Source organism: Dromiciops gliroides, chromosome 5, assembly GCF_019393635.1.
Source record: "Dromiciops gliroides isolate mDroGli1 chromosome 5, mDroGli1.pri, whole genome shotgun sequence".
In the NCBI taxonomy this organism is placed as follows: Eukaryota; Metazoa; Chordata; class Mammalia; order Microbiotheria; family Microbiotheriidae; genus Dromiciops; species Dromiciops gliroides.
The window spans coordinates 102,275,147-102,300,640 of NC_057865.1; the positions used below are offsets into that span (position 1 = coordinate 102,275,147).

Below are 25,494 nucleotides of genomic sequence, written 5' to 3' on the forward strand. Positions count from 1 at the left end.
CTGCTTGCCCATTCTCCCTAATACATTCCCTCAGGCTCTTGGTTCTGAGCAGAAGGAACATGGGGGGTCCCCCATTCAAGATAAGGGGAACTTGGACTCACCTTAGGGAGCTTCTTCGAAACTGGATGCACAAAGAGCAGATATGGAGCCAGAGGCTGGATGAAGCCAACATGCTCCAGCAGAAGAGGTAAGGTTCCCCCCTGGGGTAGCACGAACCCCACTAAGTCACTGCCCCTACCCTGACCTCAGCCCCTCAGCTGTTGCTGCTTCAGTCTCCTCCTCTGGCCTCCGGAGTAGGACGGGGGCTGGGACAACATGCATGCTCCAGATTGGAGATGTTTGCTCAGGTTTTAGGGGCTGTCTTAGGGAAAGCTTTGAGTTCCAGGACAGAAGGAAGGGCAGTGACCAGTATCTCACCCCGATCCCTTCTCTGAAGCAGGGCCTGCGGGTCTAAGTGGGCCAGGGTGGAGAAAAGAAGGAAAAGAGAGGGGGAGAGGGTATCTTGTGGAAGAACGGGGCATACAGTTCAGGTGGGGGAGGAGGGCAATGGTATGTGTGTGATTGAGTAAGTGTGTGTGATGGGGGTAAGGGTGTGTTTGTGTGTGTGTAAATGGAAGAGAACACATTGTTTCAGGGTCCAGAGTTGACCCTAGCTTCTCAGTCTGTCTCCTGTGGAGTGGAGACTAGGAGAGGCACTCAAAATTAATCTACATTACAAAAGACCAATAGAGAGCCTTTGATTGGAGATCTCTGGATAGTATGAAGCTAGGCTTTCATTGTCTGTTTTATTTGTTCCTAAAGGAGTATTGGCCTCTTGAAGTTTAGGCCTGCCCCAAGATACAGGGATTTAGGCAAATCTATCACCTGGGAGGTCCCCCACCCCCCCACCTCCAATCCCAAGGATTGGATCTTTCAGTTCAGACTGAGTTCTGAGAATAAAACCAAGAGCTTTAGGGAGGTGGTCTTGGCTTTATACCTGTTCAGCCCTCCCTGTGCTCTGATCAGGGAGGGGGGAAACTGGACCTCCAAGCTAGACACTAGACACTAGCCACTAGGCACTAGCAGATGTGACTTAGGACCAAAGGGCTCCTTATTTCTGTCAGGTAAAGAAGGAAGAGCCTGAATTGCTAAGTCACAAAGTTAGGAATAGGGGAAGTAATGGGGTGAGTGTTTTTTAATGGAAGAAGCAAAGTCCCATGATTGCTCTCTTCTGGATATCTGATCTCTGAGTCTCAATTTCCAGATAACCAGAGAAATGAAAGGAAGTCTCCCAGGGGGAGGTCCTGAGCCCTGAACTGTTGACTTTGAAAATGCCCTTTCTCCCTGGAAGCCAGCAGGTAGCAGCCACCTCATGCTGTCTGGTCACCCAAGTGCCCCTCCTGCTGCCAGAGCCGGTGTTTGTCTCCGTAGCCCACCGCTGCCTCACCTTGTCTGGTGGGGCAGGCTTCAGCTCTGCCCTGTTTGTCTCAAATCCAGGCTGGGAGAGAAACAAACAAAGATTAAGAAGCACAGACACCTCCCATGGGAGCGAAGAGCTCACTTCTAACCACAACCACCAACACTCTGCTTCTCCTGCTGCCACCAGCACCTCCAGCACCACCCTCCCCCTCACTCCCACCAGCCCAGAGCCAGCTTCTAGAGTTTAGGAATGGAGTGGGAGGAGGGAGGAGGGAGGAGGGAGGAGGGAGGAGGGAGGAAGGAAAGATGAAGGAGGAGAGGATTCCTGCTCTCAAGCTATAAGATTCTTGAAGAGATGAGAGAGAAACTGCAGCCTGGGAGTAACAGAGCTGAGTAAATATTTAATTACTCATTCAGGGCTATTTTTTTTTAAGACCAGACCTATTATTTCATTAGTACAGAAAACTTCACAGTGATAGCTACAAGGAATGTAGTTCAGATTCTTAGAGAGTAGCCTGGGGACACAGTGAGGTTAAGTGATTTATTCAGGGTCATACTACTGGGATGGGGTAGAGGTGGAACAAGTCAAAGGCTGTCTCAATATCTGCTAGGCAACACTGGTTCTGATTTAATAATGATAATAATCAATAATAATCATAACTCTAGCTCATTTATATAGTGCTTTATATTTTACAAAAAACACCTTCCTTTCCACAGCGAAAGTATAGTAGTACAGTAGAAAAATTATTCCTTTATGTATGTGTACATATTATCTCTCCCATCAGAATGTTCTGGAAGGCAGGGACTATTTGGGTTTTGTCTTTGTATCTCCAGCCTGTTGTTCAGTCATTTCTCAGTCTTATTTGTGACCCCATTTGGGGTTTTCTTGGCAAAGTTTCTGGAATGGTTTGCCATTTCCATCTTCAACTCATTTTACAGGTGAGGAAACTGAGGCAAATAGGACAAAGTGGCATGCCCAGGTAGTAAGTGTCTGAGGTCAGATTTGAACTCAAGAAGTTGAGTCTTCTTGACTCTAGCCACGGTGCCACCAAGCTGCCCCTATATCCAACTTATTGCTTGAAAAAAGTAGGTGCTAAATAAATGATAGATTAATGACTGGATCTGTAGATGAGGAAACTAAAGTGACTTGCCACGTTACTTCTGTAAAGGGAACTGGCCTAGTGACTGACTCACATAATACTTGGGCGTGCTCGCCGTATATGCTCCTTAGGGCGGGCTTCTCCTTGGTCACTTACCTGCCTCCATGATATAGTGGTACGTGGCAGATTCCAGAGTTATAGGTTCATAGATTTAAAGGTAAAAAGGGACCTCAGAGGGCACCTAGTCTAAATCCTCATTTCACAGATAAGAAAACTGAAACGTAAGGAGGTTAAGTGACTGGTAAGTCAGGAGAGTAATAGAGTACAAGGTAGGATTTGAACCCAGGTATTCTGTTGTTGTTGTCTGACCCTTCATAACCCCTTTGGGGGAGCCTTATCAGGCTCATAAGGACCTATGAAAGGGAATTTCCTAGGCTGTCTTTCTAATTTCAGTGGTTTTATAGGCTTGTAAATGCTCAGACTTAGGAGAAACCTCAGAGGTTATCTAGTCTAACCTGGGGCCTTACTATTGGGCCTTCCAGCTGACATGAATTCCTCCAGGATTAGTGATTAGAGAGTACAGTGTTCTACATAATCTTGAAAAACACTGCAGTATAGACAAAAGGCTTCTCTAGCCTAAGATGTGAACCTAGTATATAGACCTTTACTCCCTAGCCCTCAACTCCTCCCCACCCCCAGCACCCACTTCCTATAATAAAAATAATTAACCAACATCGATTGAAATTTTGTTTTGAGAGCTGGGAACAAAACTCCCCCCATCCTCCCACACCCACCCACCACCTTATTATGAAAATTCCATTCCAACACTTCTCTTGTATAGTTCTCCTTTTCCTCTGCCTTCATATTCTGAAGGTCTCAGGCTCAACTCAAATTCAGTCCTCATTCTTTTTTTTTTTTTTTTAGTGAGGCAGTTGGGGTTAAGTGACTTGCCCAGAGTCACACAGCTAGTAAGTGTTAAGTGTCTGAGGCCAGATTTGAACTCAGGTACTCCTGACTCCAGGGCCGGTGCTCTATCCACTGTGCCATCTAGCTGCCCCAACTCCTCATTCTTTTTTTTTTTTTTTTTTTAGGCAATGAGGGTTAAGTGACTTGCTCATGGTCACACAGCTAGTAAGTGTCAAGTGTCTGAGGCCGGATTTGAACTCAGGTCCTCCTGAATCCTGGCCCGGTGCTTTAACCACTGCGCCATCTACCTGCCCCCCCACTCCTCATTCTTAAAGAAAAAGTAGTTCGGCCTTTATTTGCCTACTCTGGAGCCTGGGTCTGCTTCAGACCACGAGGTCCTGTCAATTTAGCTAGTTCAGTAATAAATAATTTTTTTTAAAAGACAAAACCTAAAGAAAAACAAAACTGGCTGTATAACCTTTCACAGAAACAGTCTTTGGGTATACATGGGGATGGATGTGTGTGTGTGTGTGTGTGTGTGTGTTTGCATACAAGTAGATGGAAAGGGTTTGTATCTCTCTGCTCAGCCATCTTTCTCTGTCTCTGCCTTTCTGTCTCTCTGTATCTCTTTCTGTCTATCTGTCTGTCTCTCTCCTCTTTCTCTCTCTCCTTCCCTCTCTCTCTCCCTCTATCTCTCTATCTTGCTGTCTCCGTCCATCTGGCTGATACTCTCTTTCTTGATTGTTCAATTTCCTTGTCCCTCTCTCCCTTGTTTCTTTCTTGCCCTCCTCCCCATTTTCCCATATCTCTTGATTCAGGATCTGGGAGTCCCCACTACTTACGGCAGCCAAAGAGAATGACCTCTGCACCCTCAAGAAGCTGATTCTGGATAGCCCTTGGGATATTCATCAAAGAGGTGGGGGCTGGACCTAGGATGTAAAAGGGGGCAGGAGAAGCAGTTGTTTTCACCTTGAGCTCCACAACCTTGTGTACTCCTCTCATTGGCCCCACTTAGAGGTTGTCTCTGACAGCATGGGACCCTTCCCTAGGATATGTTTGACCTTCCTGTCTCTCCCCCCACCTAACCCCAGGGGCCCTGGGGGAGACAGCACTACATATTGCTGCCCTCTATGACAACCTGGAGGCAGCCAAGTTGCTGATGGATGTTGCTCCTGAACTGGTGAATGAACCAATGACCTCTGAGCTGTATGCAGGTAAGGAGTGGCAGAACAAAGGAGAGCTATGGGGAGAGAATGGGGGATTTATAAGGCATGATGTTGGCAAAGATTTTAGATTTGCCCTTGAAAAACACCTCTGATGACTAGGATTATTAGGAGTGGTGAAATAAAGGAGTAGGAAGCTACTGTGAGGCTTGGAAGTAGCCTCAGGATTGATGGAATTTCACCTTCTGCCCCTCACCCCTCTTATCCCCAATTCTTGATTATCTTCCATTTCCTCGAATCATTGGGCCTACATGTTGAAGAGTCAAGGGGCTGGGAGAAGTCATAACTGCATCTTCTTGGGACTCTTCCAAAGCTAATCTTCTTTGTAACATCAGATGAAGAGATCTCATAGGTTAGAAATGACATCCTTCTTCATGATACAATAGTCTTTTTTTTTTTTTTTAGGCAATGGGGGTTAAGTGACTTGCCCAGGGTCACACAGCTAGTAAGTGTCAAGTGTTTGAGGCCGGATTTGAACTCAGGTACCCCTGAATCCAGGGCCGGTGCTTTAACCACTGAGCCATCTAGCTGCCCCCCAATATAATGGTCTTTTAAAGGATTCCAGAGGTAGGGACAGATTGTCTTCATCATGTCCCAAACTGTGTCTGAAAGTGTCTCAGAGTGGACATGGCCATTCATAGGAGTCTCCCACTGGCAGGGGGACAGTCGCCATGTCTGAGAGGATTCCGAGGAGAGTCTTCTTCATGTCTGATGGAGTCTTTTTGTTGCTCAGGCCAGACGGCACTTCATATGGCTATTGTGAACCAGAATACAAACCTGGTGAAGGCCCTGCTAGCCTGCGGTGCCAGTGTTTCTGCCCGAGCCACTGGAAGGAACTTTCGTCAAAACAAACTCTTCTACTATGGTAAGAGCCGCAGCTTAAGAAAAGAGGAAATCAAGGAAGTTGGGGGTGGAATGTGGAAGATATATTGGAGAAGGGTCAATACGCTCCTAACCCCTTTCTCTGGACGGTTATTCTCTTTCCAATCTGTGCCATATGACTAAAGACTTCATATGGAATATGACCCCTGCCCTTTCATAGGATCCCTCTGATCTCCACTGAATTCATTCCCCTCCCTCCCCATGGGCAGCTACACGCGGAGCCACAACAGAAATACAGAGGAGGGCCATACTACCCAAGAACAGTCAGATACCTCTGTTCACACCCTTTTCCCCATCTCCTCTGGTGCTAACAACTCTATCATCTCTGCTCCCCTCCACCGTAGGGGAGCACCCTTTGTCCTTTGCTGCTTCCGTGGGTAATGAGGAAATTGTCCGACTACTCATCGAGTTTGGAGCTGACATCAGGGCCCAGGATTACTTGGGTAAGAGGTGCAGGTAGAAAGTGAATACTGGGGTGGGAGTGGGGGCAGGGAGCCTACAATGAAGGAAACCTGGTAGCAGCTGGGGAAAGTATCTGTCCAGAACCACGGGACCCACTTAATACAATGTCAGGCACATAGTTGGTACTTAAGATGTTTCCTTCACTTAATAGCCAAGGAGCTGGCATGGCTTTGGCATGGTGGATGGGTAAACAACTTGAGGGATGTCATGCTGTAAAGGACACTTAGGGATCACTCAGTCTAACTCTGTTTCTACATAGCATAAAATTGAAGTTGACAAAAGTTAAGTGAGTTTCCCACGGCCACATGCATGGTGAAAGATCTGGACTGATGACGTAGCTTCCCTAACAATCCTGATTTGAATCCACTTTTCCCACATGTCAGTGGGAAGTTCAGTGATCTTCCTAATGCCCCATATCTTCCCCACCAGGAAACACAGTGCTGCACATCCTAATCCTGCAGCCTGCCAAAAACTTTGCCTGTCAGATGTACAATGTATTGCTATCCTATGATGGGCATGGGAGTCATCTGCAGCCACTTGAGCTCATTGCCAACTACCAGGGTCTCACCCCCTTCAAGTTAGCTGGTATAGAAGGCAACACCGTGGTAAGAAATACCCCCAAATCCTGACCCCCGCAAACGACTCTTCTCCCCAGATTACTGTCTCCAAAGGTCATATGCCTCATTCCTAACCTTTTGCTTCAAACCCCTAAACCTTAGTAACCTGAGGGTCACATTGCTAGGGGTCCATTTTAGGGAAACCACTGTCTTCCCATCCCTTTCTCTCCTCTTCTCTTTCATAGATCTAGAGGGAATCTCTGGTAGGAGAAAGGAAAGGAATCCAAGATTTCTGTGTTAGTAAGGGTCCTTCTCCTCCCAGATGTCAAAGGTGAGGGCAGGGGGCAGCTAGGTGGCACAGTGGATAAAGCACCAGCCCTGGATTCAGGAGGACCTGAATTCAAATTCAGCCTCAGACACTTGACACTTACTAGCTGTGTGACCCTGGGCAAGTCACTTAACCCTCATTGTCCCCCAAAAAAACAAAAACAAAGGTGAGGGCAACCACTGTCCTCCAAGTGGTAACTTCTCCATATGGCTCCAATGTACTGTCCCTTCAGCTCTTTCTCCAAATCTGAACTTCATGCTATACCTCCCCTTATAAGATGTTTCAGCATCTGATGCAAAAGCGAAAATTTATCCAATGGACACAAGGCCCACTGACCTCTACCCTGTATGATCTCACGGACATTGATTCCTGGGGAGAGGAAATGTCCTTCCTGGAGCTTGTTGTCTCCACCAAGAAGCGTCAGGTAAGGAGTCATGTGTATGGGTGGGGAATTGATGAATGATTGGTTGTGGAGATTGAGGGAGAAAGGACAATCAAAGACCACTGAAAAGTTAGAACCCAGATGACTGGTGATGCTAGGAAAGGCAGGAGAGTGGACTTTGGGGGGAGGGGAGAAACGATGTGTTCAATTTGAGACATGCTAAATTTGAGACATCCAGGTGAGGTTGTTAAACAGGCAGCTGTAAGTATAAATATGGAGTTCAGCAAAGAGGATATCAATTTGGGAATCCTCCAAAAAGAGATGATAGTTGAAGCTGGAGAGTAAATGATACCAGTAATTACTAAGGGAGACAGTAGCCAAGGACCAAACACCTACACTCAGGATGAAGAAAGAGAAATAAGAATCTGTGAAGGAACTAGAGATAAATCTGCCAAAGAGGTAGGAGGAAATAATGCTATGCTAAAGAAGCCATGAAAGAAAAGTACATTGGACAGGGAGAAGGGAAGCAGTGGCAAACAGCATCAAGTACTTTATGGAGGAGAAAAGACAGAACTGCAAAAAAAAAAAAAAAAGTTGATGGGATTTTCCAACTAAGTGGCCCATTGAATTAAACTCAGTGGTGGGGTAAGAAGACAGATTGCAAAAATTTGAAGAGTAAAGGAGGAAACACTTTTGTAATATTAGGCTAAACGTAATCTTTAACAAAAATAAAGAGGAGTGAAAAGAGGAGCCTGAGGGAATGAATAGATGGTGCTGTTGCTGATTACATTTTAGGACGAAGAAGCCCTAATTATGAATGATTGTAATACAGGTGAAAATGAAGGAGGAATTGGAGGTGATGGAACTGAAGGTCCTAGAGAAAGGGGATAATTGACAGAACAAGGCCGGAGAGAAAAACTGAAGGGCCAGGATTGGACAAGATCAGACGGGAGGGGTTTTTTCTCAGGAAGGAAGGAAGCTCTCAAAGGGTGACCTTAGTTAAATAGAAAGATGACTATGTTAATGAGTAGGATGAAGGTGCATTGGCCATTGAAGGAGAGTAAAAAAGGCTTGGTGTCGGATGATATGGGAAATTTAAGAATGAATCAGCTAGAGACATATAGAAATATTGTCAAACAGGCCTAGATGTTTGTTAAGGCCTAGCTGAAGTTAAACCAGAATTTTTGGTGGCTTTAACATACTTATGATACCTATAACAATTGGTAGCTGTGGATAGGAAGTAGACAAAAAATGGGTCTTGCATTCTACCCATGATTGAAACAAGCATGCTAGAAGTTGAAAGGAGAGAAGGGCTTCTATAGTGCTTGTCGGAATATTTTGGAAAGCACAGATGGTAAATTAAATTGGGAAAAAACTGACAGTCTGGGGAATAGGAGAAGTTGAGGCAGTAAGGCTTGGGGTGAGAGAGGAATGTTGAAATAGACTCTGAAAGAGTATGGGGATGTGAGAATTAGGATGAGAGAAGAAAATCTGAAGACTTCCAATTCTCTCTTTTTTTTTTTTTTTTTTTTTAGTGAGGCAATTGGGGTTAAGTGACTTGCCCAGGGTCACACAGCTAGTAAGTGTTAAGTGTCTAAGGCCAGATTTGAACTCAGGTACTCCTGAATCCAGGGCCGGTGCTTTACCACTGCGCCATCTAGCTGCCCCACTTCCAATTCTCTTAAATGTGAATGCAAGGGTCCAAGGTCTGATAATGGTTATAGATGTCTGAAGTGGAATGGCAATGAAGACCGTGAGAGTTGAGGAAATCAAAAAAACAAGACCAAGTGTTAGAGAAATCATCACCATGGATATTGAAGTTAGCAAGGGTGGCGGGAAAGAGTCGAGAAGTTCAGTGGATAATGTGTATGAAGATGTTGGGAGCACAGTATAAATGGGTGACATGGTTGTTTGTGTGAAGTCTGTCATCTGCTTATGCTACCTTCCCCACATCCTCATCCCTTGCTCTACTGACTGTCCTGGCACTTTCTCCCCTTCCTTGGTTCTTTAGCCTATGATTCAAACACCGTGCTCTATCTACCAGGTGGTGATGTAAATAGAGTGCCAGCCCTGGAGTCAGGGAGACCTGAGTTCAGATTCTCCTTCTGACACTTAGTAGTTGAGAGACCTTGGCCAAGTCTCTTAAGACTTAGTTTCCTCATCTATAAAGTAGGTTTGTTGTGAGAACCAAATGTAATAAATATGTAAAACACTTTGAGAACCTTAAATTGTCATATAAATGTTGTTGTTATTATTATCATTTGTGGCATGTTGCCATCCTTTTTTCAATTGAATTGTTATAAGAATGTTTACAAAGTAATGCATCAATGAGTATAAATGAATATGGTACAAACCAAGTACATATTTATGTATGGAGGAAGTGAAATAAAGGAGAAGAAAGAGTTGGAGGATGAAAGCTTCCTGGAAGAAAGAAATTTTGAATAAGGTTAAGCAGGAATGAGCCTCATTCAAAACAGTCTGTTGTTAGTATCCTCCCCCAAGGACTCTGTAGGGCAATCCTAGAGTTAAATCAGTGGCTACATGTTCCCTGAGAGCCCACCTCCTTCTTCTTACCAGGCTCGCCAGATCTTGGACCAAACCCCTGTGAAGGAACTGGTGAGCCTTAAGTGGAACAAGTATGGGAGGCCTTACTTCTACGTGTTGGGTGCCACCTATGTTCTCTACATGATTTGCTTCACCATGTGCTGTATCTACCGTCCTCTCAAGCCTCGGGGCAGCAACCAAACCAGCTCACGAGACATCAATCTCCTCCAGGAAAAAGGTCTTCAGGTACCTGTCCCTGGGAGGATGGAAAGATGAGGAAAGGGGGTCAGAATGCTGAAGATTAAAAAAAAAATGGAGTTTCCTAAAATGTAAGGTTCAATATTCCTTCCTCTCCTCTGTCTGCCTCCCCAATGGGCTCTAGGTGTTCTGTGCTACTAAGTCACCCTTTATAAGAAACAATCCAGATCACCTACGTCAGTGGATATGAATTGGGGAATGGTCTAGGTCTGGTAGGTAATTGAGCCCTAGGGAATGGTAACACATTCTGACAATGACTAAATGACTGCAAAATAGGCAAAAGTGAAAAAGGAATTGGAGGTGATGAAGCTGAAGGTCCTAGAGAGAGGGGATAATTAATGGAACAAGTACAGAGAAAAACAGAAAGGTCAAGACTGTTAAAGACCAGATGGTTTTTGTGGTTCTTAGAAGGAAAGGTCTTAAAGGATAACCTTAGTTAAGTAGTTTGATGGAGTTTGATGGAGAAAACTTCCTGGAGGAAAGAAATTTTGAGTATGTCTGATAGGCCCAGATATATCATCCTGATATTTGAGAGTCTTTCCTTTCTCATCCTCACTCTCTTCACAATCAAGAACTACTGATATTGAGGCATAGTTATAGGTAATCATGGGAGTAAAAGGGACTTCTGATCCATCCCACACACCATCTTTTACTGATGAAAAAACACATGGACATACTTCTTCAGTGGATAGAGCACTGGGCCTGGAGGTAGTAACATTTAAGTTCAAATTCAGCCTGTGTGACCCTGTGACCCTAGTCACCTAACTTCTGCTTGCCTCAGTTTCTTCACCTATAATATGGGGTGCTATCTTAATAGCATTTATCTCCCAGGGTTGTTGGGAGGATCAAATGAGACAATATTTGTAAAGAGCTTAGCTCAGTGCCTGCACATAAGAAACCCTTCTTGTTCTGTCCAGTAGAGTGTGTTATAATGATTTTGAAGCCACAATACTTATGTCTGAGTCCAATTATTATTATCTTGCCATGTGATCTGGAACAAATCACTTAGCTTCCCTAAAACTTTGGCTTTCTCATCTTTGAGGCAGGAATAATAGTAATGGAACTTCACAGGACTTTTGGGGAAATCCCATGAGATAATAGATATGAAGACATTTATGGTTTTCAAATTGCTATGCAAAATGTATCACATTTGCATGTTCTGGGTGTTGGGTTGTTTCAATCAGGTCCAACTCTTCGTGACCCTGTTTGGGGTTTCTTGGCAAAGATGCTAGAGTGGTTTGCCATTTCCTTTTCCAGTTCATTTTATAGATAAGGAAACTGAGGCAAACAGGGTAAAGTGACTTGCCCAGGATCACATAGCTAGTGTCTGAGGCTGAATTTGAACTCGGGAAGAAGAGTATTCTTGATTTCAAGCCCAGTGTTCCATCCACTGCACCACATAGATGTCCCACTTATGTGTTCATATGCACTGTAACGAGAACTAGTCCTTTGTGATGTCAGAAGGGAACTCTGTTATTTCAAGAGAAGGAGAGTCTTAGATATGCTTGAATACACTTCTGATGTGTCTAGTCAACACATCCTATTGTCCTTCATTCATTCTTGCGTATACTGTCAATATGAGCTCAATGGCAATAACTTTTCACCTGTCAGACCACCTGTCATGGACATTGTAGAGGACTCCTGTGGCTAGAAGTTTGGATACAATGACCTTTAAAGCCCCTTGCAACTCTAAGATTCTATGGTTCTGTGATTTTGTGTTCTCCTTCAGTAGGAATCTCCAATAGAATGGGGTAGGATAGGGGAGAAGGAGAGAGAGACAGAAACAGTGACAGTGACAGACAGACAGAGATAGACAGAAACAGCGATAGAGAAATAAGAGAAACAGAGAGACAGGAGAGACAAAGAGACAGACAGAGACAGAAAGAGAGAGAATGGAAGGGAATAGAAGTGTTAGCTAGATTGAGGCTATTGGTAATATGTTTGTGTGGGTACAGTTGGTATGCTCCTCCCCAACCATCACATGCATGATATATTGTGCTGGTGTTTTAGTATATACTAAATGATTATAGTTAATTTTTTAAAAAGTGTGTCAATGGTTAAGTAAGAGATTCCTTCTGGAAAGAGAACATATATTCTTTGTAAATACCTTAGGTACTGAAAGCAGGACCATGAATTTTCAAAGATAGGTACAGGTTAACAGGAAAATCATAGGGAAACTTGTCTTCTGAAAGCTGAGCTCCTTTTTAGCTCTGTGTCCCTATGATCGTAAATCTAGATAACTAGATGTAGTTGCTTCTCTTTCATATTTATCTTCAGATCCTCACTCAAGTAGCTTTGGTTACTTTGAAGAAACCTGGAGTGAGAGCAGATTGTTTATTATATGACAGGACAAAGGCTGAGGAGAGATCTCTGTTCATTGCCACAGCCACAAGACAGCTGCCCAAGTAGAAAAAAGACTAGAGGAATAGATGATTAAGGAGAGGGGGGAATACTGAAAATGGGTGGGTTAGGAAATGAAGTTACTGGGGTAATATATGGGACAAGGAGAATGAAGGCATAGGGAAAAGTTTATGTCTTTGTGCTAGATGTCCTCCCATCTCTTTCTATAGCTTTACATTTCTTGGGAGAATATATCCTGTTTTGGTGTATAGATAGGTCCAGACGGAGACCCGATTCTTAAGACTCTGACACAATCTTTCAATGGATCTCATCTCTTTATTTTTTTGTCTTTGAGAATCAGGGCTGACTATTACCAGACATATTTCCTTGACAAAAACACCTGGAATTACCTACATGGATACTTCTTTTCCTCTGTTCTAAGAAAGGAGTAATTAAAACTCCAAATGACCTCTTTGTTTTTCTCCTCTATCCCATCCATGCCCTTCCCATAAACTTCTTTCTTCTTCAACCCTCATCTCTTCATCCTTCTTCTCAGGGATTGGTAAAAGTCTTCATGTCAGACAGAGTCAAGAGAAGAGAAAAGGAGACTTATGGTAATACTCTTAAAGGTTGTCGGGCTCTTTTCTGTAGCTATTGCTTCAGGAAAACATTCCTTCTTTTATTTTGTAAGGAATTAATTGTGATTTGGAGTTTTCATAACCCTATCTTTGCTTCATTATGGTCAGACTGAAAAAAATGTAAACTTGAAAAGCCTAAGAGAAGATAGGTGTGTACTTTGGGAGATAATTGAACAAACAAGAAGAACTCTGACCACAAGGAACATGTATTGAAATTAAGTAACTAAGCCTCCCCTGGTGGCTCCCCCACACCCACGTGGGCCTGGCCAGATTATAATGGGGACAGCCCATGTGGGTGTGCTGAGCCAATTGGAGACTCAGCATGACTAAGAACCGCCCCTTCCTTTGGGGGAGTCAGTTAGAGGCAGTTAGAGGAAGAGGGAGAGGGGGAGTTTTTCTGAGGAGAGTTTTCTGAGAGAAACAGAGAAGAAAAGTAGACTGTTAGAGGGGCTGCTGCTGTTTGACCTCTGGACCAAAACAGAAGAGACTGCAAGCTAATTCTCCTTGGAGCTACAGATTTCGGGTGGTGGTGAGTTTGTGTTTTTGTGGGGTTTTTTTTGTTTTGTTTTGGTTTTCTTTAGGCAAAGCTAGCTCTTTGGAGCTGGCTGAGCTGGAGGCAGGTTCAGGGTGCCTGGGGCCTTTTTACCCCAGAGATTTAGACATTGTTCCTATCTCTATTAACCTTACTTGTGTTTTAAACTTGTTCCCATTAATAAACCTGTTTTGTTTTTTTGGAAAGAGGCTGTTTCCTTTTGCGGGGACTAATTTTTAATTGTGGAGTGTTAGCTAAGTGGCTTGCCACAATATTGGGGCAAGGAAGGAGACTGGCAGCCTCTCTCAAAACAGAACAGGATTTATTTTAACAAGAATGGACTTAAAAAAAAAAAACGACAACAACACACAAACAGGATCAGTAGGATCAAGGGAAAGGAAATAAAATGGGGAAAGGGAAATTATACAACCTGAAAAATACCACCGCCCAGGAATCAACTGAGAATACACAGCAGAGCTCCTGTCGCCTTCCAGCTTCCAGCCAGAATGCCAGGAAAAAAAAAAAAAACAACCCAAAAAAAACCCCCTTCCTTCCTCCCCACACACTCCACACAGCCCCCAGCCAATTGGATGGCCACTCTGACAGTCACATGAGTTCCCTCTGTAGGCTTCCAATCATTATAATTTTGCCAGGCCCATGTAGGCGTTGGCGAGTGGTGATGATGTGAGGTGCCAGTGCCATGGCAACGGCTACAACCAGTGGGTGGAGCACCATTTGGTTTGCAGAGCCCCAGAGGCCAGTGCACACCGAGGCATAAAAACCTCAAATAACAATTAATTCTTTACACTTTCTTACCCCAATATTAAGGTGAGCCACCCAATTAACTCTTCCCATACTAAATTTGGCCCTTACAATTTCATATATCCTTCTCTGGCCCTCAGTAAACAGGTCAACATGACCGTGATGCATTCTCAAGTTGGTTGCCTTAACTACTAGGGAAATATTCCTCTTTTGGACTGGGGATATATAATGTTCCTAACATGTCATCAAAAACATAGAGTTGGTGCTGATTCTACCTCAAGGTGGTTTCTGAGACTTTCTTTTGATGCTAGATACGTCTATCTAGCCACCTAAGTCCATCCCATACATTTCATGGTTCAGATTCGTACTTTTCCTGGCTATTTGTTAAGTCTGCAATATTTTTTCAGCCCCAGTATATGTCTACTTTATTCAGGAATAAACCATCAGCCTACATTTCCAGGGTCTCCAAGTTTTTCATAGAATCCTCGAATGTCAGGGTTGGGAGGGACTTCAGATATCATCTACTGCAACCTTAGCCCAAAACATGAATAAATGCTTTCTGCAGCATCTCTGACAAGTAGTTATCCAACCATCTGATTCTGGGCAGGAGAGAAGGCAAGGCCATTCTTATCAAAATGGCAAAGTATTCTGGTATACCATTCAGAATTCCAAGTCTCTATAAAGAAACCATCTGATTTAATTATCACCCTATGTTATGAGTGACAAATACTTCCAGGATTATTTAGAGAGGCCCAGGATCAGTTTTCTTCCTCATTTAATGATCATTTGATCTTCTCCTGACTGACCGTGTACCACCAACTTATCATCACTACCAAATGAGCTCCTAATGACAGGTCCTACAACCTTTTCCTGGACTGGCCTCTGCTTTGTCCCCTGGGCCCCTTTTTTCAGGTTTCCACCCAGGATTAGGATATTTTCTCACTTAGGACTCGGAGAGAAAACTGAGATCCTCCACTTCTTATTCAAGCCCTAAGAAGCTTTGTTTGTGTATGACCAGTATTTATAGTTTGTTGTTCATAGCTGATATGTGACTAGAGTGATCTCTGGTCATGACAGAATCATAAATACTCAAAGGTACTTGCATTAAAAAATAATAATAATGAGAAAGAAACTTCATTAGCAGCAGCTCAGTCATTATCTTTAAGTACTTGCGTACATAGACTATATAGGATGTAAAGTCCCTGCCACAGAGATAACCAAATGAGCACAAACAATTAAGGGTGGCTGGGAGAGGTCTTGAGTTAATTTGCTGACTCCTCATCATAGACAGATCAATTCCAACTTTGCATTCAACTTTTGACCCTGATTTCCCCTGCAGGAATCCTATGTGACCCATGAGGATTATGTTCGGCTGGTTGGGGAGCTGGTGTCTATCATTGGGGCTGTGGCCATTTTACTCTCAGAGGTAGGGTGTTGGCAGGGGTTGGCTTGGCCCCATCGATAAAAGGATGAAGATGTTTGGGCCTGGTCTCTCAGAACATGCCTGTGTGTCCCGTGGGTCTCTCTTATGCTCTATCTCAATTTCTGATTCATTATTGGCATTTTCCACTCAGGGAAGAACAGGTGGAGAATGAGGACAGCACAGTCCCATGTATGAAATGAGGCCAAGGCATATAGATAGGATGTGCCCCTTTGTTTACTAAAATGAGGAACTCCTTCCGTGGAGATAAGATAGCTGGCAGGTGGGGCTTAAGACACCACCAGAAGCAGCAAACGGCCATCCCAACCAGTTGATCTGGACAACAGATGGCACTGGTGTCAGGAGAGTCAGCTTTGATCCCACAGTGGCAGAGGAAGTATTACAGGCCAAAATGTTCAGGCAGAAGTTTCCAAGGGAAGGTGAGTCCCAAGGAAAACTCCCTACCACCACCACCCTCCTGCTAAGGCTCGGGTCCACTATTTTGAGCCTTGAGAATCAGAGTTCTGCATCCTCTTTCTATTTATTTATCAGCCTTAGCCAAAGCTTCCTCGTTTCTGCCATTAGGCAGGGTCCCTATTTCCTTCCTCAGACTCCCTCCCTGATAGTTGGGCAGCAAAGTTTGAGTTATGAGGGCCCTCTTCAGGAGGGAGGAGGGGATAATTGACAGAACCCCTCTTTCCACTCTCCAACGGAATTTGGGAGATCTTAAAGTAACTGTCCCTTTTGCTATTATATCTCTATTTTTTCTCAGATTCCAGACGTTTTCAGAATTGGGTTCTTTCAATTCTTTGGGCACACTATCCTTGGAGGACCTTTCCATATCATCGTGTGAGTCCCTTCTCTCTCATTCCCTCTCGACCTTGGACTTCATCCAAGCCAATGATGCTGCACACTGGATCTTAGCTAGCTTTCAATGTGAGGAACCCCATCACTAGAGAATTTATGCTTCTATATGCAATATATGCATATGTTTATGTGCAATATGGGTGCCTGAATTTGAATGCATGTATGTTGTGTATGCGATTATGTGTGTATGAGTATATATGACCACACACAAATTGCAGCCGAGGCCTGGGACAGCCTACCAGCCATTCCTTCTCACGTGCCCTGTGTTTTGCTTCTTCCTCTTACCCAAGCATCACCTATGCCTGCATGGTGCTAGTGACAATGGTGATGCGGCTCACCAGCACACCTGGAGAGGTGGTACCCATGTCTTTTGCCCTGGTTCTTGGCTGGTGCAATGTTATGTACTTTGCCCGAGGATTCCAGATGCTGGGCCCCTTCACCATCATGATCCAGAAGGTCAGTGGTCCTCTTTCCAGCTTTTGGGATGGATAGCACTTTCTTGCTTAAGCTATTCCAAGAAGAGGGGTGAACAGGTTGAGGAGATTTGGAGACGGGGGCTTTGTAATAAACTAAATTATCCTGGAGGCTGTGGATCTTTAGGGGTGGGCTCATTGTGTTGGGGGTGGGGAGGAAGGAATAACTATTTGGGAACTTATTGTCTCAGCCCTTCATTCTCTTCTCTGCCCCCTGCAGATGTTTTTTGGGGATCTATTACGATTTTGCTGGCTGATGGCTGTGGTTATCCTGGGTTTTGCCTCTGGTAATATTGCTGTTTCCCAACCCACTGGTCATTTTCTGTGTGTCCTATCCCAATTTTTCTGCCCATAAATACATACTTGCCCACCAAGGCACAAGTACAAATATGAGATAAACCGAGAAAAGGGATGATATCTAAAGGCTGGGTACACAATAAATCGAGCCATCTATTCACCCCAAAATTTAATTTTCACTTGTTCAGTTCCTTAATATGTGAACCCTAGTGCCAAGTCATTTTCTTATTATAGATAGTATCATATCAAAAGCCTGGACCATGCTAATCCTAATATCAGCATAGTCATTAGCATCAAATGTGGTGTATCTCATCAGAATCTTGGAAAGTCTCAACATCAGACATATCAGAAGGAGAAAAGGACAGGGAGTATGTTAACCCCAGGCCTGTGATTATTATAGTAACCACCCTTTCCCCCACCCGTTTCCCTTGGGTGGAGCAGCGTTTTATATCATCTTTCAGACAGAGGACCCAAGCAAGCTGGGCCAATTCTTCGATTATCCTATGTCATTATTCACCACCTTTGAGCTCTTCCTTACAATTATTGATGGCCCTGCCAACTATGATGTGAACCTGCCTGTCATGTACAGTGTGATCTACTTTGCCTTTGCCATCATCGCCGCCCTCCTGATGCTCAATCTCTTCATTGCCATGATGGGTGATACTCACTGGCGGGTAGCCCATGAACGGGATGAGCTATGGAGAGCCCAGGTGAGTTCCCTCCCCCACCCCCAACCCAAACCATAATAGCAAGAAGTCCTTGTTCGATAGAGAACATTAAGGGGAGATTAAGACAAGATATCTTAGTTATGGTGATGATATGCTAAAAGTTGGGCTAGGGGACATGGAGAGAATGTGAAAGTTGATAACCTCTGAGATTTTCCCAAACCTACACTATATACATTTTGTATATACAGTTTTTTATATATTCTACTCCCTCTTCCCCACAATTAGGAATATTGAGCTTGAGGGTAGGGGCTGTGTGTTTGACTTTCTTTCCTTTCTCAGGGTTTAGCATGCTTCCTGGCACTGCTGACCGAATAGGGCCTATTACTCGAGGGGAGAGGAGCTCACAGATTATGTTAATGAAACTAGAAATCGATGAATAAATAAGCATTTATTAAGGGCCTCATTCATGTCAGAGACTATTCCAGGTGCTAAGGAAACAAGGAGAAAAATGGAATAATCTCTTGCCCTTAATAATAGCAAACATTTATATAGCATTCACAATGTGCCAGGCATTGTACCAAGCATCTTACAGCTAAGGAGCTTACATCTTACTGGGGGTGATAACATATGTATGTATATGTACATAGGTACACGTGTGTATATTTACATATGTGTTTTAAAAATTAATTGTTATTTGGAACAGTTTTTGGCAGTGAGCATATTATTATTTATTAATGTTACATACCAATAAAGAATTGACTGCATGTCTCCCTGTCTTCTCATGGTCTCAGGCCAAATGGTAGAGAAAGCAGGGAGAGAGCTTTAGCATGGTGGTTAGGGAAGGCAGGAGAAACTCCCTGAAAGACCTATGTTGTCCCTCAGAGAGACAGCACATGGTCTCAAGGCGACCTAAGAGAGTTCAGAGGACCTATAAGTCAGAGAGCCAAGATTGTGCTTGGTGCACCAAGAGGTAAAGAATTCACGACCTCTTCTTTTTTTTTTTTTTTTTTTGGTGAGGCAATTGGGGTTAAGTGACTTGCCCAGGGTCACACAGCTAGTAAGTGTTAAGTATCTGAGGCCGGATTTGAACTCAGGTCCTCTGAAATCCAGGGCCGGTGCTCTATCCACTGCACCATCTAGCTGCCCCACTCATGACCTCTTCTAAGAGTTTATGCTCTTTTGATAGAGGAGGGTCACTATACATTGATCAAAGTTAATTGGTTAGCATCATTCAATTCCATTGGTTGACATGGCTTGAGGGTGGTATACATTAAAAGGAACTCTACAGATGATATCAGGGAGAAGAATGTAAAAGACCCTCCCTGAAGGGCAAAGGTAAAGTCCATTATCTTTTTTATTTTTATTTTTTTTTTTAGTGAGGCAATTGGGGTTAAGTGACTTGCCCAGGGTCACACAGCTAGTAAGTGTTAAGTGTCTGAGGCTGGATTTGAACTCAGGTACTCCTGACTCCAGGGCCGGTGCTCTATCCACTGCGCCACCTAGCTGCCCCTAAAGTCCATTATCAAAGTGTAGTTTGATCCCATCAGTCCTTTACTGAGCTAGACAAAAGAATCTATCTCCATTTGTCTTGTTCCCTTGGGTTTGACCCAAATAAGGTTTGCTGAAGTTCCTCAAGAAATGGACTTTCTGGAATGGGAAATGGGGGGAGAAAGGACTGAATCTAATCTCTGGGTCCCCCCAAGAAATCCATTATTAATAATGATTTTCACATACATTCACATACACACACATATACCTACATACATATGTACATACATGCATTCATATGGGGAAAGAGCCAGAGAGAAGGAGGAGGAAGAGGAAGAAGAGGAAGAAGAAGAAGAAGAGGAAGAAGAAGAAGAAGAGGAAGAAGAAGAGGAAGAGGAAGAAGAAGAGGAAGAGGAGGAAGAAGAAAGAAGAAGAAGAAAGAAGAAGAAATAGAAATAGAAATAATAGAAATAATCGAGGGAGAGTAGAGATCAGAGAGAGAAAGAGGGAGGGCGAGAGCAGAGAGGAAAAATTAAAAATAAAGGGAATATTGCTTGTAAAATTTATCAAACAAGCCTAGAGCATGTAAGGCGTAAGAAGAAAAAAGAGAAGAGGGCAAGAGGTGAAAAGGAGACAGGGAAAGAGATAAAAGGTGGGAGGACAGCATAACTGTTCTGCTCTTTGTAGGTCTTTTCCTGTCCTTTAATTTGTCTTCTTATTAGAAATATAGAATAATGTAGAGGAAATATATGTCTACATATTTCTCACCATTGTCTCGTGGTGTATCTAAGTTCATGTTGGTTTCATTATAGAATCTTAAAGTTGGAAGTGACCTAGTCAGCTAATCCAACCTCCTCCTTACGGAAGGAGTAATGTCTATGGTACTCCAGCCTCTGTGGAAATATATCTGGTGATGAATTTGAGCCTTTCTAGTCTGTGGCAGGACCAATTTAGTTATTAGAAAATTGATTCTTTACATGGAGCTAAAATCTACCTCCCTGTAACTTGTAGCACTCACTTGCCCTATTTCTGTCCCCTGGAGCAACCCCAAAACAAGGCTGTCCCCTCTTCCATAGAGAAGCCTTCACATCTTTAAAGACAACTACCATTTTTCATCCCTTTTCCTCTTCATGACATGGTGCCCAGTTCTAAATATATTTATTGTCTTTTTTCATTAGAATGTAAAGTATTGAAGGCAGTTACTGTCTTTCTTTTTTTGCTTGTATTTGTATTTCTGATGTTTAATATAATGCCTGTCAGAAAGTAAACACTAGAAAAACAATTTTCTATTCAGGTTATATGGGCCAACTAGGTGGCACAGTGGATAGGGCACTGGGCTTGGAATCAGGAAGACTCATCTTCCTGAGTTCAAATCTGGCCTCAGACACCAACTAGCTGTGTGACCCTGGGCGAGTCACTTCACCCTGTTTCCCTCAGTTCCTCATCTGTAAAATGAGCTGGAGAAGGAAATGGCAAACCAGTCCAGCATCTTTGTCAAGAAAACCCTAAATGGGATCATGAAGAGTTGGACATGACTGAAATGACTGACCAACAATAACAACATTTAGGCTAAACATCCCTCTCTTGTTCAATTATTCCTTGATGATAGAGTTTACAGAACCCTCACTACACAGGTTGGCCTCATCTAGGTGGTGTTCCTCCTAAATCATTCCATCCAGACCTGAACAAAATAATTCAGGTGTGGTCCGATCAGATATGTACTATTGCATTACATTAATAGATGACTTCCATTAATACCCTACTTCTATTAATGTAGCCTAAGACTTTGTCACCTTTTTTCATAGCTTTATCACACGTTGGCTTTTAGCTACAAAGAATTATCAAATCTTTATCAAAATAACAGCCTAGCCATGCTTCCCACTTCTTGTAGTCATGCAATTGGATTTTACACAGATCTTTGTTAAAGTTAATCTGAAGATTTTCAGTTTACCATTTCAAACTACTGAGAATCTTAGATAAATAAACACACACACATATATTCATGAGCATGCATAAACTAAAAAGGACCCATGGTACTGGATTTGGAATGAAAGGATCCAGGTTCAAATACCATATCTGCCTTTTGTGTGACCCCATTGAACAAATCATTTGACTTTCAGTGAGTAAAATAATGGGGTTTCACTAGATGAACTCCAAGGTCCTTTGTAGTTCTAAATCTATGACCTTATTACCCTAGTGATCAGCCTGACCCCATATGACAGCTGAGAAAATGAAGGTTGAGTTGGGTTGTGATTTCCCTTCTCTTATGTTAGTTATCTTTCCCAGCTTTTTTTATATTTGTTGATTATTTTAATCCAATCCATTGGTGCTGTTGAATAAGACAAGGACATCTGTAGAAATGTTCCTCCAAATCAACATAGCACAGAAACATTAACCAATATTTTATCAACTTAGGATTTGGATGTTCGACCAGCTATAAATCCAATAGACAGCATTTCTATCTTGTTCAAATTTAATTATTTTAACTCTAAAAATTAATTTAAGTTCTTTGCTGAAATTAGGATATACTATATCAACATGAGTCCCTCATCTAAGCATATCTAAAAACCACGTGCAAAATGGGATAGGTTTAGTTATGGTTTGTTATTAGTGAACTTTTATTGATATGATTACCAAATTCTCTTCTAAATAGGCATAATCTATCTTCTCTGTTTCTCCTATCTCTTGACATCTATCTGTATTAAGTTTTATTTGTTCCCATTTCATCTTTACTTACTGTTATTTTTCTCAGTATATCTAGCCCATTTCTGATCACTTTTTCTCCTCCCCAACTTCCCCACAAAGGTTGTGGCCACCACAGTCATGTTGGAGAGAAAACTACCACGATGCCTATGGCCTCGCTCAGGGATCTGCGGGAGAGAGTTTGGACTTGGAGATCGCTGGTTCTTGCGGTGAGCAGGAGTGTGTGTGGTAGTCTCATACCCATATATGGGAATGTGAGCATCTGTGGGGGCGAGAGCTACTTATTCTTTAACCCTTTCTCAACAGTGTTGCCTTCTGAGAATCCCACTCCCTTTCATGAGATATCCTCCTGGGTCCACTAGGGGGAGAAGTCATTCTATAAAGTTGGGGTTCTGAAGTCTGAGGAGGGGGGTGCTTTAGAGATAAGGTATAGTCGGGATATGATTGAGGACTATGTGAATGTGAGTATGAGCAAATCCATGTGTTTAAATATCTCTGAAAGTTTGTGTACCACTCCCTTTCTGTTAATGTTCCTTTTTGGTCTTTACTTTATGGTCCCTAACAAAAACTTCAGTTGGTTTTCCCCTCAATCCCCTGGTCCCCCTGTCTTCCACCCTTCTCTCCAGTTCTTTTCAATCCCCCTCCCACATGATCCTTTTCTTCACTCCTCTTTCCAGTTCATTTCCCTTCCATTATACATGGTCTTTTATGCTGCCAAGTATTCTCTCTTACTCATTCTCTTCTCCTTCCTATCCTTTTCTACCTCACACACACACTATGGCCCCCTCCTTTCCTTAACCCCTCCACTAGCCACCCATGCTTTGCTGTTTGATCTTAGTCACATTCTCTTGCAGGATTGAAGACCTCCATGATCACAACCCTCTCCGTGTACTCCGATATGTGGAAGCCCTCAAGTCATCTGACCAAGATGAATTGGAACAAGAATGTCTATCTGAGAAGCAAGAATCCAAGCATAGGGGTAAAATCCTAGGGAAGGCCTCATTAGCAGCTCCAACACCCTCTTTATCCCGAACTACATCTCAAAGCAGCTCCAGTCACTGGGGCTGGAATGTCCTTAGAAGAAACACCCTGGGCCACGTGAACCACGGTCTGGATTTGAGAGATGGGGATGAAGAGGAGAAAGTCTACCATGTATGACTCAGAAACACTTGATTCTTGACCTTTTGACATGGGACACTTGGGACTGGAGGAAGAATAACATTTATCTTAACGTGACTAATCCTGACTCCCAAGTAACCAGTGGCATGTGGGTCATTCCAGCCCATTCAATAATATATCCCTCTCTCACAATGTAGAGTGGTGGTCATACTGCCTAGGAATCCTTATGCCCTAGGCAAAGGAGTAAGGGTTGGGTCAAACATTCTTTAACTCCAAGTTCACCGTGTCAGCAGAAGAGGGGGTTGGTACCAAAGTCTGGGGTTAGCCATGATGAAGCAAGCTCTTGACCATGTACTTAGACAGTTGCTCTTTCCTTCGAGATCTGCTCCCATTAGCTACTCTTGGGCTCTGATGAAGGATGGAAGATGAATAAACAGTTTCACACAACTGAATGTGAGCAGAGCCAGGCATAGAACTTCAGCTCTTCCACCTTATCTTTATATTTCTCCATAACCCAATCAAGCATCTGAGCGCGCGCGCACACACACACACACACACACACACACACACACACACACACATTTCCTTCTTTCCCTTAAAAGGGCTTCTAATTTATGCAGAATTGGTGTATGTTTGAAGTGGGAAGTAGTCCCTTTTCTACACTCATTAGCATTTCAGAAGTACGAATGAGTACTTGTATCTTTGCATATATGTGTATACATAAAAATGTGTAACTGGTGTCTCCATCTGGTTTCTATCACTTCCTCCTGTCTAGCTCATCCCACATATACCTTATGCTAATACTCTCTATGGATTATACTTTTTGGGTAGAAGGCGGGCAGGTTCTACTCCCATACCACAGAGTTACTATTTGTTTGGGTTTTTTGTTTTGTTTTGTTTTTTTCCCAGGGCAATGAGTTTTAAGTGACTTGCCCAGGGTCACACAGCTAGTAAGTGTCAAGGATCTGAGGTCACATTTGAACTCGGGTCCTCCTGAATCCAGGGCAGGTGCTTTATCCACTGTGCCACCTAGCTGCCCCCTAGAGTTACTATTAATATACAGTATATTTCCCCATCTTCACTTTCTATTTTGCTTTCTTCAGAAGGCAAAATGGCACTAGCATGATGGGAATATCCTAGTCTAACAGCCCTTTACTTTCCTTGTGATCCATACCAAGATTTAGTTCTGAGATCGGAAAGAGACGTGTACCACACAGGGAAGTGACGGGGTGGGGAGGGAGTTGGTTTATCGTGTAGGGAGTGGGGGGCCTCCTTTTTTAAGGAACTCACAATCTGAGACATGGACAGACATTTTTTCACTTATACAAAGCTGAGTACCAGAGAGTAATTACATATGCATGTTCAGTGAAGTGGATGGAACTGGAATAGTATGAAAATTAGTTCTGAACCCAACTTACCACTTGTCCTACCTCCAAAAAAAAAAAAAAAAAAGCACAAGTTTCACCTGGGCAAGTCAGTCACTTTACGATTTCTGGGCCTCGGATTTCCCTGTTTAATTCAGATGATGCCTATTCATCCTATTTAATAGTGTAGTTGTGAGAATCAAATGAAATCAAAGATAGTATTCATATACAGCTTTAAGGTTTGCAAAGCAGCGACTATCTCATTTGATCCTCACAACAACCCTGGGAAGTAGGTGCCATCATCCCCATTTAACAGAGGTGGAAACCGAGATTGAGAGACACTGACTGACTTGTTCTGGGTCACAGAGCTAGTACGTATCTGAGGGAAAATTTGAACTCAGTTCAAATACAACTGAACTGATTCCCAGGCCAGTGTTCTTTCCACTATAGCAGTTAGACAATACAGCTTTCTAAAGATTTCTGACCTCTGTTCTCTTCCTACCCCTATCTCTAATAAGAAATACTAGTCCCAGACTAATCATTAGGCATCCGTATAGTCATTTCATTTCTTTGTTCTAAAACCTTTACTGGCTTCCTATTATCTGTCCCTAAAGTCCCACCTCCTAGACTTGGGATTCAAAGTCCTACAATCTATGGTGCTATCTTGCCTTTGACACCCCACTTTCTTATAACAATCTTCCCTCTCTGGACTTCACATAGCACTTTATTTTGTACTTTTTTTTTTTTTAGTGAGGCAATTGGGGTTAAGTGACTTGCCCAGGG

The 25,494-nt window shown here is 43.1% G+C and overlaps 1 protein-coding gene across 1 annotated transcript; it reads left to right on the forward strand.

The window, feature by feature from the left end:
* Positions 1-59: 59 nt before the first annotated feature.
* TRPV5 (transient receptor potential cation channel subfamily V member 5) lies at positions 60-23,503 on the forward strand. Its single transcript, XM_043968358.1, has 15 exons — positions 60-187; positions 4,223-4,320; positions 4,496-4,618; positions 5,361-5,492; positions 5,854-5,952; positions 6,401-6,576; positions 7,134-7,280; positions 9,816-10,028; positions 15,652-15,738; positions 16,505-16,581; positions 16,890-17,055; positions 17,293-17,359; positions 17,811-18,079; positions 22,331-22,437; positions 23,083-23,503. Exons 1-15 carry the CDS (start codon positions 60-62, stop codon positions 23,384-23,386), a joined length of 2,193 nt encoding a protein of 730 aa, XP_043824293.1. The 3' UTR covers positions 23,387-23,503.
* The last annotated feature ends 1,991 nt before the right edge of the window (positions 23,504-25,494 follow it).